Source organism: Centruroides vittatus, unplaced genomic scaffold (genome assembly GCF_030686945.1).
Source record: "Centruroides vittatus isolate TY-2023 unplaced genomic scaffold, ASM3068694v2 contig_3313, whole genome shotgun sequence".
Classification (NCBI taxonomy): Eukaryota; Metazoa; Arthropoda; class Arachnida; order Scorpiones; family Buthidae; genus Centruroides; species Centruroides vittatus.
The window spans coordinates 72,340-94,001 of NW_027122127.1; the positions used below are offsets into that span (position 1 = coordinate 72,340).

Sequence of the window (21,662 nt, forward strand, 5' to 3'; positions counted from 1 at the left end):
TGAATCTGCTGTAGAATCTCATTGATTTAACTGAAAGAATTATCTATTTTTTAACTCGTACTTTTATAATATTTCTTTTTATAGATTTTCCAATTTAATTTCTTATGTACAATGATGAGCAGAGAAAACTTTCAAGGACTGGAATGCAAGATAAAAATAAATAAATAAAATTGCCAATCTGAATTTTACAGATGTTTCCTATGGGATCGGATATATTGGCATTTCTCCAAGCTAAAAGTCGTTATTGTGTTATAAACAAAAATTGTTGGGAATTAAATTTAAAATTAATTTTTCAATAAAAACTGACCTTAAAACATCAGTAAAAATACTTTTTTAATCAAAAAACACTTAAAAATTATTTTTACAGTATTTCAATCTAGCAATTAATGTTCTTTTTTAGTTTTTAAGCTTTAATTGTCACACACAAATAAAAATTTGATCTTAGGTTGGGAATATAACAAAAGACAACACAGTTGAAAATGGGATAAATTTTTATACATAATACAAAAAAATGGCATATTGGTAACAGTCACAATTAAAGTACTTACCATACTTAAATCAATTAATAAAGTCATTAATTAATAAATTAAATCATCTTAATAAAGTAGATAATATTATTTATTTTGTGTACTGGTACTTTGTTTAGAAGACTTACTGATAATTAAATAATGACAAATATCAAAATAAATTGTGATTACCGTATTTTACGGACTATAAGACGCACTTTTTTCTTCGAAAAATTGCCTCCAAAATTCAGGTGCGTCTTATAGTCCGTAGCGTCTTATAGGTATTTTTTTTTTAAAATTGTTTAAAAACTAAGGTGCGTCTTATAGTCCATAGATTCTTATAGTCCGTAAAATACGGTATAACCAATAACATTTCCATTAATTAACTTAATAATGAAAATGAAAGCTTTATAAATGTTATAAAATAGCCAATTTCATTTATAATTTATTAATGCAAGATGGACTGAATCATCTTTAAAATTTTACTTCCTGTACGTTTTTAAAATTTTTATATTAGAAACCAACCATTAATTATGCTTCCGGTTTAAGAAAGGAAAGAGACACAAAAAAATACATTATTGTACACAATGAGGCAACTAAACTACTAAAACCAAATTTTTTAATTGTTATGAAATCATCTAATTTTTTCAATTTAATTTTTTAAATGACATTAATGTAGTGTCTACTATATGCTGTACCAACAGATAGCATAAAAAGTATCAATAGCCAGTATGTAGTCATACTGGCTATTGATACTTTTTATGTGGAGTACTGGCAGTTGTTCCACATTCTATATATTCAGTCATCATGTATTCATACTGGCAGTAATTTTTTAGAAAAAGAGCACTGTATACAAGCGCAAATTTATAATTAAATGCACACCTTAATTCTGATATTAGGTTATTATGAACGAACACAATAGTGGCACACTTAGGATTTAATCTTCCGGAAGCCGAGTCGAACAGATAAAAAAAAAATTTTAATGCGAATTCGGTAGAATTCACACCTTATGTGACTGCTAATTCATAAGTAACATAGAAATTGAACACGACATAATGTAAATAAAAAATGAATTTTAATAAGGAAAATATTTTTGAAAAATTTACTAGTGTTTCTTTTACTTTGAGGGTGCCAGGGTCCCTTGGCCCACCCCCTAGGTGCACCACTGGAACACAACTATTTTTAACAGTTTTATGTACACAATAAATAAATATAATTAAAAGAAAGGGATCTGATGCTATTAAAATTATTTTTATTAATTTAATGGCAAAGTTGCACTTAATTTTTATTTTAGAAAATAACTGCCATTTATATTAGTAGAAATATAATTTCAATAGAATTTATATAAATTATTGGTTAATTTATAATGTATTAAACATATCAGTAATTTATTTAATTTGTATGATTAATTTTATTTTAGTAAAATAATAAACTAAATCATAAAATTATATAAACTATTTTTAATATATTTATTAAATGTTATTAAACATCATATAATCAAATATGACATTATTAAATACATGTAAGCATACTTATTTAATACTATTAATACTACAATAATTGCATGTAGCATGCAAACAAAAACATATTTTGAAAAGCCATTGCTAGTTAAATAAAATTATTGAGAAAGATCAATAGATGTTTCAGAAAAATATGCTGATTACTCTGAAACAAATCTTACAACTTTATTTTTCAAAATAAAGTTATAAAAATTATGCCATCAAACAAATATACAAATTTTTTTGTAACTAAACAGAACAAATCTGCTGGTGGATCATCGTACAGGCACAAGAAACAAACGGTTGGGGCCTCTAAAAGTTAGCAGTTTAAAAACAGATACATTATACAAACCTCAGGCACAGATACCAACTTCATCTACACATTTAGAGATTTATTTTTAAGAAAACAATTCACTGATCAGCATTTTTTTTTAATTAAGTAATAAATTAATTTGATAGCATTACTTAGTATTTAGTACAAGGTGTTTCAAAACTGGGTTGTACAGTACTTGGAGCCCTGTGAGTGCTTAATCCACCACTGAATAAATAACCTTACACTTTCTAGAAATGTGAATTGAAAATATTTTACACATTCTTGGATTAATTAGATAATTTAATTATAAATTGAATTTTATTGGATATTTAATAAATTCATTTTGATTTTCTAATTTTTGGACGATAAATTTACGGCGAAAAACTTTTTCTCTCTTGATCTAAGAACCGAAGATTTTGTAAAACATTTAAATCACTTACAAAATTTCATTTGTTTAAGAGATTATTAATTTTGGTTAATATTCATAAAAGTATATACTATAGGACCTTATTACTCAAATCAACATTGTGAGTATTATTATTACAGCACAAGGAAAAATAATAACTTCTTCTATTAAATTATGATAATATCTAATAAAATTAAAATATTAATAACTGTTTTTTTATACACATATAAGGTAACTATTTTGTGTGATTATTTTTTTATGCTTTTTAAAACTAAGTAAATGTTTACCTAAAACTAAAATATATTATATTATATTTACCTGCCTATATAATGGAATTTGACTTATTTTAACAAACTGTAAAGGATTATGAGCTGGTTTTGCACTCGCTTTGCTTAGCCTTCTTGTTGGAATATATTCGGTGCTATCTCCCGACACTTGTCTCGAATGACTGGTACTACTACTGCTGCTTCCGCACATGCTGTCGAGACTGTCGGTAGACGTCGAACGGCGATGACAGCCATAATCGCTCAGCGAACGTCCGTAGGACGGTTGCCTCGTCTTTGGTCGCGATCGAGAATCCGACGAGGGAGGAGTCTCTTCTTCATACGTTCTGTCAAACGTTGCAGAATATCTATATGTTCCAGGCATTTTTACTTTTTACATTTCAGATTTATTTATTTTGAAAATTTGGGAAGAAAATCTGAAAAGCAAAAACAATATTAAAGTAAGATGCTTGTTCTAATAAACTAAAATAAAAAGTATTATTTACTACAGTTTAAGTCAAATTTTAAAATGAAATTATAATTTATGGTTTATGGTGCAATACTGTTAGTTTTTGCTTTATCTGAATTAATATAATTTGCCAACATCTAGTGATCTTTATCATTAATTATATTTTAACAATAATTTATGCAAATCAGAAACATTTTGTAATATAATTCATCGAAACAAAAAATAAATACGGCCATCTTTATCTTTAATTCAAATTAAATTAATGAAAATATTCTTTTTAAACAGTGCATAAAATTTCAACAAGATTCGGCCATCTAAGATGGAGAAAGATAATTTTCTGATGATAACTTAAATCATCAATAACTAGACAATCATATTAGTTCATTTGAAAGAGTAATATATTGCTATTATGATGTTAGACAGTGAAAACCACTATTTAATAACTGCCTTTCTTCATCTTATACAATAATATAATATATAAATACTTAATATTATATTACATATTTATTTTCTTCTCTTATTAGTTAATTCAAAAACTGCATGACTTGCACTACCAATAATTTATTTTTTTTATTTATTTTCATTATAATTTTACATGAATATTTAAAACAATTTAAATGAAAATAAAAGAAAAACAGGTCATTAGAAGAAATAATACAAACAGCATTCAAAGCATGGTGCTTAATATGTAAGTGTAAACAAGTAATCGTTCCTAAAATACCAAGCTAAATTATCATTTATACATTATTTATTATTATTATTACAAAATAATAATAATAATAATAATAATAAACTCTACTTTCAACAATAGCCATAACAATATTTCTCATATAAACAAAAACAAATTTACATACAAAACATAACTTGAACCATAATAGAGAAATTTATAAGAAAATAAACCTCATTTAGCATTCTAATAAATATGAACTTAATTATTAACAAATTAACAACAACTTTGAAAATATAAACATTTTCATGGGCTTACTTTTGTAAGTATTTATATAATTTATTTCCATGAATACAAGTCAATTTATAATCAAAATTTTTATACTAAAAGTTGCCCTAAAAGTTGAAAATCAAACCTGTTTAATAAATTTTTTTAAATAAAGTTAATTTTGTGCCAAATATTAATAGTTGATTTACAACTTATTTTTCAATACATAACATCATACTCTGCAAAAATACTTTTTGGACTAAATTAGTGGGATAACGCAATGCAACATACGGGCATTTTTCCAGGGGGGATGCCTCCTGGAAGAACATTCTCCGAGAAACAGACCCCTGTTAGATATTAAATATATGAAAAACATACAATTCCATATAGCCAGCCCGTTAGTAAGGCACGAACCCGCAACCAGCTAGCAGTATTCTGCAGTTTTATTTACTCCACAACTGGTGGGCACCATACTTTTTGGAATGTATTTCTATTATAAATAATTTGCCAAATTTTCAAAGCTTGCATCAGGTTATTTACAACATATGAATTAAATAGTTGGATATTCATCATCTAAATAGTATAATATAAAAACCCAAACTCCTTTTTCAATTTAACTTAATTTTACCTTGCATTGAAATGATAATTACCATTACAAAATTAGAAATAAATAAAATAAACCGAGTAACGACCGCTTTAAAATATCATTTACTAAGTACGAGATGCGCATCAAAATCATGCTCGTGTTTACATTAAACAGTACTAAATTGCAGAAAAATAAGATCTCACAAGTTAAAAACAGTCCAAAAATTTCATAAAACTTTTCAACTGCCGACAAAGGCACATAAACTAAATTCAAATTTCAAATAATGACGGCTAAATTTGAAAGTTATAAAAAGAAATGTAAAAAGAATCTGAGTAATTTCATTAATTTTGTTGTAAGATGTGTTTTCTTCAATACTTTAATATTTATATTTAAATTTAACAAAATGGAAAGCATCCACATTGGTTCTAAAATTATTCTAGAACAGTTCTAGAAAGTTGTAAAAGCATCAATTAAGTGACAGAATTCTATAAAATTTAAATGTAAATGTTAAAAGTAAATTAAAAAATTAATTTACTAATATAATTTTAAATTGACATGAAAATTTTATAAAATTTTGTGTAATTTAATTGATGGTTTTTCAACTTTCCAGAACTGTTCTAGAATAATTTTAGAACCAATGTGGATGCTTTCCATTTTCTTAACATAAATATTAAAATATTTAACAAAACACATTTTAAAACGAAATTGTTCAGATATAAATTTAAAATTTATGTCATTGTTTACATTTTCTCTCTATAATTTTCAAAAGATTTTGGATCATCAACAATCAAGTTAGCTCAATAGAAAAATTTATATAAGTGTTTTTAATAAATACTTACTAAATATATCCATAGAAAAGTCTGCAAAACTTGAAAAATTTTTGAATTATGGCTAAAGTAATTCTACTTTTATGGGGTATGATTGATGATAAAATTAAACAATATGCTTTTGAGGTGAATTTCATTTATTTTTCCTCCCTGTTTATGTTATCGTTCAACACAGACTGGTACATATAAACACCACTTTTTTTTAACTATTTCGCCCACATAACCCGGAATTGATCGATTCGTTTACAACCACGCTATTTCTAAATCGCATATTGCAATCTATTAAAAATAAATTTGCATTTTAAATAAGTTTTAATGACATTTAAAAGGTAAAGTCATTAAAGCTTATTTCTGTTTCTAGTGATTCTTTTTATTGCATTATGTAGAAAATTTCATATCGATTGATCCTTCTATCCCGGAAATGAAGACATAAAAATGTCTTCAATTGCGAGATAAACGATAAAAGAGCGGATTACATTGCTCTTATAGAGCTTCTAGCGTGAGCTAGAAAAGTTTATTGCGTGTAAAATTATTATTGAATAAAATATTAAGCCACAGAAGTTATAAACTTTTATTTTATTGTTCTCGATTTCCATTCTTTAGCGTGGAAAGAACTTGCAAAGTTAGTTTCCATTCTTTTGCGTGGGGATATCGCCAATTATTTTATTATTAATTTATAAAACTTTAATGAAGAAAAGATTTATCACGAGTTAGATTCGTGAGCAAAGTTCAGTTTCATCCAAATATTTTAAAGGAAATAGACCCCAGCAAAGCATCTTGCTAGCAATTAATCTATTCTACTGGGCTATAAACATTCTTAGAAATAATTTATAGGTTCAACTTGTGAGCAATGTTGAGCTTCATCCAAAATTTCAAATCTATCCAATTTTAATTAAGAACCACTCGAGTAGACCTCCATTTTTGAAAGCAATTTATTCTGTAGGACTATAAAACGTTATCAGGAAATAATTTTTCCAAGAAAAATTCTTGTCTACGTATGATTTTTCTCGTATCAATGATCGATTGTATAAACGTTCATTCGTAATACAAGGTGAACGAACTGTAAATACTAATTTTCTCCTGTTACTTTATATAGATAAATAAAGAAACTTTTATTTTATGTATTTATGAGTAAATGCAATAAAAATTAAAAAAACAGCCGCATTTTTAAAAGTTTTATTTAGATTTAATTTATATGATTCATAGTATAGCGCCCTAATTTTAAACTATATACATATATACAGCCAAACCTCTAAACAACGGACACTGACGGGAACAGAAAATGGCCGTTGTTTGCAGATTATTTTGTATGCATTTTAAAAAAGAACCTTCCTGCCATTTAGAGATGGTCGTTATTTAAGGTTCGACTTTAAAAATGTGTAAATTATATTTATTGATAATTAATATAGATAATATGCTAATTAGACACACAAATTATAATCAAGTACTGGTATATAAAATATTATTTCTTCATTTTTTAATATGAATTCCAGCTCATTTTAAGCGCAAACATGTCACGTATATTAAGGGCAATAATAAATTTTGTTTTTTTTTTATAATTCTCTACTTTTATTGAATATAAAAATTAAAGGTGATCCTATAAAGACCTTCGTAAGTAGGCCAAATGAAAATAATTTAATAATCAAATTCCAGAATTTAATATTCAGAATGAGAGTCTGCATGCTAATGAATTAGTTATAACTTTTAACACGGTCTTTATATAGATGAAATAAATTTAAATTGAAAATGAGAGCCAATCAAATTACTTCTACGTCATCGTACGTAATGAGAAAACAGTGGCGCCTCCGCAACTAGTTCGCGTAATTAAAAATAAATGGCGTAGTACTTAAAGTAACATTCGATAGTGCGTTATATACGGGATTATCTACTTCAATAAAGTCATTGTACTCTACGATAAACATTAAACTGGAATCATTCACACCGTTATCACTTAATTTCATCAATTTATTTGAAAACAAAAATCTATTATTCGCGTTTTTATTTCCCTTTTACTAGATTTTTCTAACCTTTTCTAAAAGATCAATTCTGAAGCTAATCCTCATTTTCGGTACTAAAAATACATACACATTGTTATCAGAATAACTCACTTAAGAGAGTTCTGTAACCTAAGATAGCCCTATTATGACCCTACGAAGTGTCACATGTCACATGCGATCGAGTCGTGGTTTCGTTTCTAAGACGTCCATCATTCTATAAAGTACTTCAAATATCACAAAATTAAATAATTTACTTATAAAAAAAAAGTCAATTTTACTATTAAATTCTGCAAAAACAAGTTTAATGACATACAAATCCAGATTTTAAAAAAAATGCCAGAAGGATCATTTAAGCTCTAAAATTTAATATTTTATATGAAAATGATCTAAATCTCTTGATAAGTGGTGAAAATTTTTATTTTTTCGTTGGCTTTCGGGGAAAAGAGGCCCTGTAATTGCGAGTTACCAGTAACGCCTTGGTGAGAAAGTCACGATGTTTAATTGATCCACGCACCTCTAGCTAATAAAAATCATTTAAAAAATTATTTTTAATTCACGGAACACTAAAAATTAAGCGCATAAAATTAAATATATAATTAAAGGAATTTATATTAAATATATAAAAACATTAATTAATATGCCTTTGTGTCCTTAACTTAATTTAAACTTATCTCGTCTACTAGTACTTTATCAATTAACAGGACTTATTATACTGCTGATGTGAGTCAAACAGGTCCGAAACACAATGTTAAAGTGTATGTATTCAGGTGATTTAAATAAACAATATTATTTCTGATCTATAAGATCTAATTGTTGCATCCATAAATCCAATGTAATAAGTCCTGTTAATTGATAAAGTACTAGCAGACGAGATAAGTTTAAATATAAAAACATTATTTGCACTACAGCATCTACACATAAATTCGTTTCTTTAATTGCTTTATATGGATTTTTTTAATGGAAGAGCAATAGTAAATCACCGGAAAATAGCTTGTTAACTTCGATTTGCCAATTCCTATCACATGGGAATCTCCAATTTCCCATATCCCAAGGCTAAAAATGAAAGGAAAAATAAGAAAACAGAGGATGATAAACGAAAATTCCACTAATTTAAGCGAGACAGATTTATAACTGAAATCAAACTTTAAAAAATTAATGACTAAACGACAGATAAATTTAGTAAATGATTCGAAAGATAAAAAAATAAAAAATAATGTTGAAGTGAGTTTACTTTCGACATCATTATCATTAAAAAGGCTTGTATATCTTATCAAAATTCTGTGTTGTATATTATATTTTCAAAATTCCATGTATGATAAGAGAAATTTTTAAAATCCTACTTTAGGTCAACGTTTCCTTTTATTTCCCTTGTCTTCTAACACCCCTTCCAACCTTTTCCTTCCAGTTTTCCCTCGAGTGTTATATCACCCTTAAGGGGAGGTAGTTCCCACTTTGGAAAACACTGCTTTACACTATAAATAAATGAAATTTCATTCTAGAATAGAAATTACTCATTTCACATTTCAGTACAATGAAAAATGTAAAGCAATGGTAACTGAAGAATTCCTTTATTACAATACAATCATGCAGCTCAGTTTGTATCTATTGTAAACTGTAATTTATTTATTACAAAATTTATATTAAACTTTCCATATATTTCAATAATTCTTATCTGTACAGAAAAAAATGTACATAGTTAGAATTATACTCATTGTAATGCCAATCCTTGAAGATTTTATTTTAAGATCTTTTAATCCCTGAATTATCAAATTGTTATTGTTATTACTTATATTTTATCTGTTACTAGCAATATGCCACAGTATTTTGGTTTTGTTATGAGATTTTGCTTGAAGATCCCTGACAGATTCTCTTACTTTAATATAAGAGAATCAATCTCAAATGTAATCATGAACTTTCAGGGATTAGCATTATAATAAATATAATATAAATTACAAATAAAATAAATAAGATATCACATTAAAACATGTAAATTAGAAGCAATAACAAATATTTCAAAGAATTTTTATAGACTAAATGAAGATTTGTTAAAATCTTACAGAGTGAATTAAAAATTCTAGAAATAATTGTTCTATTCTAGAATCTCTTATACAATGAATAAAGAATGTTTCTTTGATATTTTGTACACGTTGAAAGGGAGTTTAGTTTAGTAAATATTTACAGACACCCCTTGAAAATGTGCTTAATAATCAATAATTTTGTGTAGAATCAGCAACTTGTGAAAGAAGCACCAGTTGACCTTGAGTTTCCCTTTTTCTCTCTCCCTAGTCTGACTCACCAAAATTTTATTATTATTTTAAGTATTTCTTTACTCGAATCACAACCTTAAAAAGAAAAATCTTTTTTTAAACCCTCCATGATTAATTCATTCTAATTATAAACTATAATATTTAGTTCAAAAACTAGAATGATATGTTTTAATAAACAAAAAGCAGCATTCACATCCTTTAAAACTTTACATTTGCATAATTTTACATTAAAAAATATTGTTCCTTTTTTCTTTTTCTTTTTTTTGGCTGTTTTGCTACATTATACAAGCTTTTAATTATAGGTTTTGTTTACAGTATTGTCCCTAGTTGTGCTGTAAATTGCGAGTGTAGGTGTATGTAAAATATATTAAAAGGCTTTCATTTATGTGTGTAACGTTAATTCGGGTAATCGATAGAGAACTGTAATTCGATAGAGGAAAACAAGATTACAATCTATCAACAAATAGTAATCTGTTACAGGCAATTATTCAGGTAAGAGAGATTGTTCAAAAGAGGAAGCCCGGTGGCCGTGTCAATGTACTCCATGCAATAAAAGAGCAGCAGCAGCAGCAGCAACAGGGGGAAAAAAGAAAAAATAAAAAATAAAAAACAGGTCGCACCACTATACAGTATTATAGCAATGTAAATATTTCTCGTGTATACAATCTGCTGTAAGGAACGAATGTCAATGTTTCGAATTTAGGCATGACCTTAAATAAAAATAAAATATTTTTAAAAGTGAAACATTCCCCGCTACGTTTCTCGTTATAAACAGGAACCTCGCTTTAATGATGTTTTCTGTTTTTAATTACGTAATTTGTTTATTACAGTTTACAAACGTACATTAGAAGATCCTTTAAAACGAGGTTTCTATTTGTAAGTTTAAATTAAATAAGAAAAAACATCGTGCTATTTTAAACAGAAACCTCGCTAAAACGAGGTTTCTGTTTATAATGATTTTTAATGGAGTAATTTTAATTCAATTTTAAATTTCATAGTTTATATTACAGTAAACATTAAAGAATTCACATTCGATTTCACTGCCAAATCAAAGAGAAATTTGTAAGTTGTAATTAGGGTCTTTCAAGTGTCGAGAAATTAGTATGCTGGAGGCCTCAAGAAGGCCTCCAGAATACTAATTTAAAAAGCAAACGTTAAAAATTATTTTTTAAATAATAAAATTTGACAAAAAAATAAATAAAGATTTTTCTTAATACACAAGAGATACGACAGAATAAATAATTTGTAATAAATATTTTCGAGGCCTCCGTAACTGTAAGGGCCTCACTTAAACGGGTTTTCTCTTCTTTTTTGGGGGGTCGACAATAACTTTTGAAGGGGCCTCCTCAGTATTTCAACTTAGAAGCCACAGTATAAGGAAATCAATGAGGGGTCTATTGTAATTAAAACAGTTTTAGATAGTTTATGAAATGAAAAACGAAAAAGATAAATTAATCCTTTGTTAATAATCTTTTGACCACAAATTAAATTGATCATGGAATAAGTCGAGTATAAGAGCAAAAAAAAAAACCATCAATTTAACTTTGCAGGTAATCCGCATCAGATTTCATCATCTTAATTAATAAGGAGGTGTTTCAAGCTTATTATCATTAAAAATAATTAATTTATTTACAGTTCAGTGGATTCTAAAGAAGATAATCTTCAAATTAAACATTTTAAATCTACTTTAAAGATCCTAAAAGAATAATTCTGCGAAGTCAGCCAAGATCTACACGTTAATTCCCGGTAGTCATGTTCTGTATTGTCATTTTAGAACCTAAAAACATTCGATGTATTGTAAATACAGTATACATATGTACAGTAATCTAGGTCTTACAAATAGGCCCAATAGCCTGTAGGTCTATTGACTACAATGGTTATTGTATGCTCTATTGTGTGATGATACTTCATACACACCTATAGAAAACACAGTATTCAAAATAACATTATTTTAAACAAAGCATTTTAGTGATTTATTTTTTAAAGTTAACATGGAGATTCAAGTAATAAATTTTGTTTCACTGCATTTTTATTTCCCATTAACATTATGTTTCGGTTCAAGTAATTTTAGTGGTAACACTAGAAAAAAAAAATTATATTTTGTAAACAAGTTTAATGTGCATTTTACCTTTCCATGTAAATTTGAAAGTTACTTTTTTTAATAGAAATTTTATTAAAATTAATAAACTTAAATGTTATAATGTGTAAATTACAGTTATTTCTCAAATGTAGGTTATACAAGAAACAATGTTACAATTAATCTTCTTGAATATGTCAAGATTATCTTAAATAATTAGACATATTCTTTCTTAACCATAAAGAATGTATCTAATTTGAATATCTAGAGATAAGAAAGAATATATGTAGTGAATATCTAGAGCAGTGATGAGCAACCTTTTCTGGTACGGGCCTCAAAGGAACTTTGTAGGCGTTATAAGCTGTATGCGGGCCTCATAGATTTTTTTCTGAGTTGCGGGCTTTAACCCTGTTGATTGCCAACGTACTCCATAGCCGCCAGATACTGAAATCAGATTTACCATAATTTTTAGAATTGAAACCGGGACCAATTGGTAATATTATCACCATGTGCGGCATTGTGTGGGGGTGTAGCACCCTCGTAAGAGAAACCTGCATCCCTGTAGGGCAATCTGGAGCTAGTTTGTTGGGTGTGCGTTTGCCCCAGACCCCCGTAGAGCCCCCACCTCTCAAAGGCAATTTTAATGTATGGGTATTTTAATTTTGACTAAACGTTTTCTATGTTATTGTGTATTGTGTACATTAATTAAACTCAGAATTGAATGATCAAAGTATATGTCAATTCTATTTGTCAGGAAACGGGGAATTTTTTGCTCCTTGTGATAGGGGAAAATAGGGACGTTTTTTATCGATAGGTGCGAGTTTGTAACATTACTGGCAGGCGCCATTACTATTGACACAAATATAAACAATCGCATTGGCATAATGTAAAGCTCGGAACATTGCAGTGTTAAAAAAAAATTTATCTTATATTAAATTTGTTATCTGATAACCACTAAAGTTCTGATATTTACAAGAAAATCTTACATTTTAGACAGGACAAATTAACTTTTATCAAAATGTGATTAAAACCAGGACAGATATTCATTGTATCTAGCTTCAGCTTGAATATTTAGAGCTAGAAAGACAAAGTTGATGAATATTCAGACCTTAAACTGTTACCTTTACGATATGTAAGCTCTAGATATTCATCACATCTAGTCTACAGCTTGAAAACATAGAATATTTGAATATATAAAGCTAACAATACATGTAATAAATACTCTTAAACTGTTGTGGAGCATTTCTATTATTAAAATGACACAAGACATGTAGAACCTATTAAAGTAATTTAAAATTATTTGTAGATCACTAGAGCTTTGTCCAAAAGAAAAATGATGTATTTGTAAATAACACTACAATTAAATTGTAGCCAAATTGTTTGTCCAACCATTCGACTAGTTGGATTCTGTTCAAACTTTCAGAGGAAAAAAATAAAATAAATTGGAAATGTTAAATCATGCATCATGTACAAAATAAGATCTACTTTCTACTACGTTTTACAACTTAATACTGGATTTATTAATATTTTGTGCCATTAAATTACCATAATTCTTAAATTTATAAAAAATATACGATAATTTAATGATGTAAAAATGGCATATCATAAATAATTATATTAATAAAGTATTATTTGTATTTATAAAATTTTTTAAAATTAACATTAATTTCACTTAATTAAATAAATGATTATTAGGGTAATAAAATTCTGCACCAGTTTATATTATAAACAGGTGCAGAATGAGGAATAAAAACGACTGTTTTCACGAATGGAATGCAATTATGTGAAATTTCTTTTTTATTTTTCATTGCAAAGGCTCTCTCTACTTAGGTTAACATTGTTTCTACTTCCCTTTCAAACAACAGTATGGAAAAATCGTATTGCAAGACGTTTAGGGTCACGACCAAATGGTGGCCAAGGGGCCCTCCTCCCTCCAAATTGAGAGGATTGCGTGACGAAATGACGTCACAAATGACCTCTCCTCACGAAATCATTTCATCTGGATTCGGAATTTCTTCTTTTACCTAACTGCTGACTTAGATATCATTAACGAAGATCGTGCCGTTACCCCATTCGATTCTTTGGGAGTAATTCCTCCTGAAAAATTCATTTGAGTAGAAGTTCGTGTCACTCCTGTATGACCGACAAAATCGTTAGACCATCGCATGACACCGACCCTAACGATAGATATCTTTTGTAGAGCCTATATAACCTGGATATCTGGCGACATTTAATCTGCATGTGTTCATAATGGGCTACATCTTTCTTACATATCTGACCTATTCTTAAATGAAGCGAATTGGGACAGTGGATGTTTCTATTGACATTTTACTTCCTCCAGTGAACCTTAATATCTATTTAGGTCTTAGACAATATGTATCGAGCCGCGGATACACCCCCCGTGATCTCTGTAAGTCAAATGAGTCCGAATTCGAATCTCATTGAACTCAACTTAATTTTCTTAATAATCTGACGAGATTCTCACAACTCTACACTCTTACACGATGAAGATAAGGCACTTGTCAATGAGACGTGCACAGAATATATAATCGGTCACGGGCAAAGCAACCATATGACCTCTGATAAGAGACAGGAAACCGAGATCTCAACCCTGAAGGCTTCACAATTAATTCCCGAGGCCTTTTGGGAACATGTTTTATGGTCGAAACTGTGGAAATTAGGGTATCCTTTCCACTAAAATTTTTTTTTACCCAGATACACTAGATATTAGAATTAATTTATTCAAATTAATTCTCTATCAATATCAATGACGAATGAGTGACATCGATATCACTGATTCGCCCTCTAATTACTGAATCTGGCAGCACTGTAGACACGATTACGTCAATTTAAAGAAAATAAAAATGGCCGAAATTGTTTATTGTATTTCAATAACAAACGTGAAATTGTGTTTGTATTTTTTAAAATTTTTTTATGTTTAAAAAACCGAATGATTTCTCATTCGATTCATTTTATAACCTCATGTTTGGCTGCACAATGCGTGTAACGAACCAGTCTTATTCCATTTGTTTCCGCCTGTTACACTTCGCTAATCATTCTCCAACTTTTGGCAACATCGATGCGAAGTCGTCAACCGTTTTAACGGGGTTGTTAACTAACACTTCATAAAAATATACAAAATTTCTTTTTCTGTTAAAGGGCAAAAAAACAAGAAAAAGGTAACTCCAGAACAACGATTCTGGTACCTTCATCCGTAACTTAAATTACATTATTAGTTCTGGTTTAAACGATAAAAATCAACTTTTATCTTGATTTGATACGCGTTTAAACTGAAATTTATGTTCTACACAAGATTCTTTGAATACTTTTATGTAATTTTTTACGCTTGTAAGCTTATAAACCAGAAGTTTTAAGCGAGACAAGCGAAAATATTTATGACTATATCGCTAAATATTCTTGCAAAACTGTTAAAAATAGAAATGTTGCAGCAGATTTACGTAATATAACAAATATTCCGTCCATTAAAACGTTAATAAATAATTTCTGGGAAATTTTCCACTCTAATCAATTGTATTGGGGGAATTTTCACGAATATTTCATGAGTGATTTAGTTACTACGAAAGTTATTTACAGGAAAAGCAAAAATTCTTGAAAAATTGTGAATATTTTTAATAAAATCCTCGTTTATGGTGCTTAAATATCATTATAATGGGTGTTCTCTACAGAAATGCTTCATTAACGCGTGCAGTAACGTTTCCTTCAATCTCATCTGCAAGAATACGGAAATATTCAGTAAAAAGCTGTAAGCTTTCAACATTTCTTACGATATATTCAATATGGAGCTATTAGAATTATAGACGAATGCGCACGTAAGCTTATAAGAGGGTGGTAGAAATGAATACCTTATAGGAATATTCCACACAGATTTTTAATCACTTTCACTCTTCGAATATTAAAAAAAGAGAGAAATCAAACTACCTGCACCCTCGTAGCATTTCCTTTCACACGCTCCACGTGGGAAATAGGCTTGCTCTAGGGTGTAACATAGATCATCGTCTTGGCAATCGTCGTCACCAAGGTCAAATTGATTAAAACTCAGATAAGAAAGAAATAATAATAATAATACTGTTTTAAAAAGTAACGTCACTCGATATTTCTCCAATTCCATTTAGATCACCTTTAATGGATAGTAACGATAAAAACAGAGGGGCGTTACTCGACTAAAATTTCGTCAATGCGAAGTAACTAGGGTATCTGTACTTACATTGCGTGCAGAAACGAAGCAGAAATAATAATGGAAAAAAATACTATCCACAAATAGACGTCATTTCCTCGACTCGCCATGGTAACCGGTCAGCAACAAAGGGAAACTCTCCGGAACACGTGGTGTACTGAACTAAATCTGGTCTGATGTTATTTTTAAAGGAACAACTCAACAGAGAATTCTCTGCGAGCTTGGTTAATGATTATTCGGCACTTTTTTCGACTTTTAAAACTACAAAATGCTCCTTTTATGACAATACTTCTCGTCTTATAACGGAATCGTAACGCGTAAACAATTTATTCTCCCTGTATAAATAATATATTTTGGCCCGGTTCTATCTTGGTTATTGTTTAGTCGTGGTATATTCTTAAAGATCCTTCCACCCGAAGACACGAAGGAAAAAAATTATTTCTCATGATCTTGATCATGAACCAGCAATTCTGAGGGTGTTTTATATATACTTCTTTTTTAGCCTTGAGTGCCGAATGACGCTACAGTTTTATCCTTCGCTATATATAGTGAGCCGAGTGGCACAGTTGGCGCTGGACGTGCTGACTTTCAACTTCACCAAACGCTTCCGTACAAATTATAAGCGTGTCAGTACGTTCGATTTAATTTATAATACTAAAATTCCATTCATTTATCATTATAAAGTAAGAATAGATATTGCAATAGAGGAACACGCGTCTAGACACTACCATGTTTATATTAAACTTCATACGATTTATATTCGATCCTTTCCTATTATGAAATGAAAATATTTGTTTAGAATTATACCTATTTAAATAATTTACGTGATTAATAAATGTGGAGGGAGTCAAAGGTCGTGTTTAAGTTAAGAATACTTGTGCATGGTTACGGCGCGAGAAGGATCCTTTGCAAATCGTGTGAACGGATCTAGGCTATCGGCTGTGTTACACAATTGAGGTTTAATTTTCTCAGCTCTTAGAAAACAAAACACCCTTCGAGCCGTAGCAATAAAGTCCCACTCGATTCAGAGACGAAAGTAAACGTATAAAGACCGGAAACAAGTAAAACAGGTTTGAAAGATGACTGATATAATGAACGGGGCGATTTACGTCATATTTAACTCGTTAGCAGATGTCGGGTGACGAAGTCATGTTTGTTTCTAATACTCCATTTTAAAGATTAGGTACACCTTGATAAAATTAATCCCATTTAAAAGACGAGAACACGTTCTATGTGCACAATTAAAAAAGTCTTCAATTGTCTGGCGTAAAACGTTTCATTTTTATCTCATCGAGCACGTCATGGGACGTAACTGGTGAAAGTCTGAATGCATAATTTGCATAAAAATTGAAAAAAATCCGAGGTTTTGATTTCATTCGAGTGAACAGATCTTTCAATTTCTTTATTCAGATCTATTTAATTCTCATACAGAAATTAGATCTCCTGCAATCAAAGCCAGACCTAACATTGAACCGTTTAATTAAATATTCTTTCGAGCATATCGAAACTGGTTTCAACGAGATATTTATTTATTTTTTTTTCATTATTGCTTTATAAACTAAATCTGATGAAAATCTTTGATCGTATCCTACGTAGAAAAACCCAATTAATCATTTACCATTAAACAACTGTACGTTTCTGATATCGCATGACACTACAACTGATACTGGATTATAAGCGAAAATTGGTTATAGAATTACTTAAATATACCATTTTTTTTATCTATTTAATGAGGATTTATCTAGACTTTTGGGAGGTTAGAAGAATAGCAAACGCATATGCATGCAGGAAGCAGGTGTCGTATTGTATACACTTCCTGGCTTCCCTTCTATGCTCTGTTGCGGTTCCGAAAGAGAGAAAACAGGAAAAGTACAATATCTAGTTTAAAAAAAGAAGAGTTGAATGGTTTCTTTCCCAGACACTCAATGAAACTAATTTTGCAACTATCTATATTGTTCCCTAATTTCTGCACTTATTAGTTTGGACGCCTTGACACGCACAATTATTCAGTCACGTTATAGCTCCTGACTGTGACAGAATTTCGCACTCAGATGGATCATAAAAGGAATTTCCAGTCGTAGCAACGAGTTTATAACATATCACGACACAGAAATAAGAAGAAAAATACGCATGTGACTCACTTTAAACGTCACGAAAGACCGATAAGCGATATGCCACAAATCATGAGAGCGCAAATAAAACAGGAAAAATATACAATTTTCATAAATATTCTACGATTTACGAAACCGTATGTAATTATTTTGTAATAAAATAATTTATCAAATGGGCGTTGTTAATCGCTCACGTTATCGTACCATCACCAAGTTTCCATTTCAATAATAATTAGTAGGAGTTACTTTTAGGTAAATCGTATATGTATAGAAATATAATGAATGACCTAAAATTAACTTCCACTAGTGACAGACTACCGTATCGAGGCATTTAACAATCGCATTTATCTTTCTTCAAGGTCTTGTTTTTTTTATTTAAAAAAAGGCAACCAAAAGCTAAATTTACAAAGGGAAGAAGCATAAAAAGTAATAAAATAAAACTAGAAACGGTTATCGGACGTAAGCAATATACTTTAAAAGTCATTATGCATACTTACCTTGGCGGCAAGTTTCCTTTCCTTGCAAGGACGGAGCCGGTAACAGAAGAATCACACGAGAAAAACACAAGAAAAATATATATCGATTTCACAGTTTATCTCCCGAGTATATTATTTAAAACGGAATTTAGCCGATAACAACAATCAAATGTATGGAATATAGACGGGTGAGGTACGATCACATTCGGTTTCTTCTTTGGCATTCGTGTTATTGTCAGGAAGGGTCGAACGGGAACAACAGAACGAAGCACGAGTAAACGAGCGCTGCACGGACGCCACTTAACGCCACGAGTTCACCTGAGCGACCAACCAGAGTGCAGCCAAACAACCAACTACAGTTCAGCTGACGTTGCCGATTTCTAACAGGAGGGGCGCCACTTTCGACTCATTCACCATGATCTCATTTAGTGGCATTTTGCGCTTCGATATGGCACTTTCTCTATTATTATTTTTAAATAAATAAGATAATTCTCACACAGTTAAATAAATATAAATGTTTTTTTTACCACTGTTTTAATTGATCTTTGGAGGATTTAATAGGTGTTTGCTGGATTTATAGAGCAGCGATAGTCTTGGCTTGCTGAACGAATTGTCGTCCTTGATATGTGATATTTTTTAGTGTTATCTGGAAACAAAAGGGGGGGGGCTTTTCTTGTAAACACGCGCAACTTTAAACTCGTTTGGCTCTTCATTGACTTAACGAGCAAACAAACTTTTTAAGTCAATCTAACTTCACTTTTTTAAATTTCATTGTTCATTTTTCTTAATTCTTCTGTTTGTTTGACTGTGAAAAAGTACTTTATTCTGTTTTTTTCAATAATAGCTCGTTTTAAACCGCTTGGAAACGAAGGCAACACTACTTTTTTCATATATATAGGAAGTTGACTCATCTCTGGTTTATGGACCGATAACGGTACTAAAAAATGTAAAATTTACACTGTTAAAGGCAATTACACTTACAATTTAAGTGTAAAAATCTGTGGCTGTATCTGTACAAAAATTAAGAAAGTGAAGGATAGGGAAGTTGTAAACGAAATTTTCTAGTGCGTGCGCGCGTGTGTGTGGTTGTATTGACATTTAGTGTTACGTCACAGCCATTCTTTTTCTGGTTCCTTAATACTAATAGCATTGTGTTAATCGTCGTGTGGTATTTTTAATTCGAATGCTAAGCCCTCTATCCATATAAAGACAAGAGAGTCAAGAGGGATACATGAATCGTCGCCAGGTGGCAGTGGCGCCGAACAAATTCGCCGTCTGCATCCCTCACGAACTTGAAACGTGCCCAATTGAACACAGCTTCAAATATCGATTATTTAGCATTTATATAAATATATAACGCCGCACTTTCTTAAGATCTGAACAGAAACTTTGGCATCCATCCCTCGTCGATCGCGTCGCGGGTCGTCGCGCCGCGTCGTTTATACATCCCAACAAACTTTTAACAACTCGTAACTTTCACGAAAATGCGTATTGTTGTCAAAATAAAATACTAATTTGGATAGATTAAAGCGATTTATTAATTTAATAAAGCGCGCGGATGTGAAAAAACAAAGAAGAATCATTCGACGCGACGCGACGCGATCATTGGCGCCGCGTCGCGTGGAACAAGTGTTAACAACTTTTTGGAGCTCGATTGTTTCTAGTTAATTTGAGAGAAAGCGCGCATAAAATTAATTAAACGGATAACCGGATTGAAAGATTAATTGTTAGAACAATTACTCGTTTAGCAACGAATTATCTAACTATAATTTGATCTGTTATATCACGAAATATTATTTATCATTTTCGAATCCAGTTCGATGAATTTCTGATTATTATTTCCATAATAATTAGGTCAAGGTTGTCCACTATATTTAACAACCTTACTTTTAAATGCAATTCCTCAAAATTAAATATCTCGTTCGATTTTATTATCGATATTTTAATATATATATATATATATTGCGTAAGTGTAATTGTTTTTTTTTTTATAATGTCGGCGCGCGTCAACGCGTCGCGACGTAGTTTATATGAATATGACATAGGTTAAATTATTTTCCTTGTTTAATTTCTAGTTTATAATATCAAGAAAAAATAAATGATATTCTGCATAAATAGGCCTATATTTAATAGTCGTGGTTACTTTTATACGTTATGTAATATAAATCTTTGAAATTTTTATAGTTTCGCGTCGCGTCGTATTACGCGCGCCAACATTATAACGCTGTATTAATAACAATTTTTTTTTTAATTGAAAAGATACAAATTATTAACATTACATAAAATCATGAAATATACTTTAAAATTTTCAATATTTATCACCTTTAATTGGAGTTTTTTTTTATTTTAAGTGGTGTTTTTCTATATTTCTTGCGCGCATCGCGGTTGTTCGCGTCGCAACCAACCGCGATGCGCGCAAGAAATATATAAAGCATAACAGCGCTGTTTTCACACAGAAATCGCACTAATAATTTATATTTAATAGAATTTTACGCTAAAAAAAAATAATTTAATTTATTAATCATAAACTTAGAAGATTTTATTTTGTGACATTTAATAGAAGAATATTTACTCTAAAGTCGCATCGATTGCCACATTGTTTTCTTAGTAAAGATTCCTACTTAATTAATTAGAATAAGTTTATTGTATTTTACATTTGAAACGGAACTGCCAATTCTGAATTTAGAAATCTAATCCAAAAATTAAAAAGAAATTGGACAACATCAAGCCAACAAA

The 21,662-nt window shown here is 29.8% G+C and overlaps 1 protein-coding gene across 5 annotated transcripts in view; it reads right to left on the minus strand.

Annotated features, from left to right (window-relative positions):
* Window positions 1–19,288, minus strand: part of LOC136973928 (uncharacterized) — a 58,862-nt gene extending 39,574 nt beyond the window's left edge. For 3 of the 5 annotated variants that reach the window (XM_067268694.1, XM_067268693.1, XM_067268692.1), the window contains exons 1-2: window positions 18,948–19,287; window positions 3,043–3,424 (exon numbers count right to left, since the gene is read on the minus strand). In XM_067268694.1, the coding sequence (XP_067124795.1) occupies window positions 3,043–3,372 (330 nt within the window). In that variant the 5' untranslated portion in view covers window positions 3,373–3,424; window positions 18,948–19,287. Of the gene's footprint in view, window positions 1–3,042; window positions 3,425–18,947 lie in introns of all 5 variants that reach the window. The other 2 variants (XM_067268695.1, XM_067268696.1) reach the window with 2 other exon arrangements.
* Between the last annotated feature and the right edge of the window lie 2,374 nt (window positions 19,289–21,662).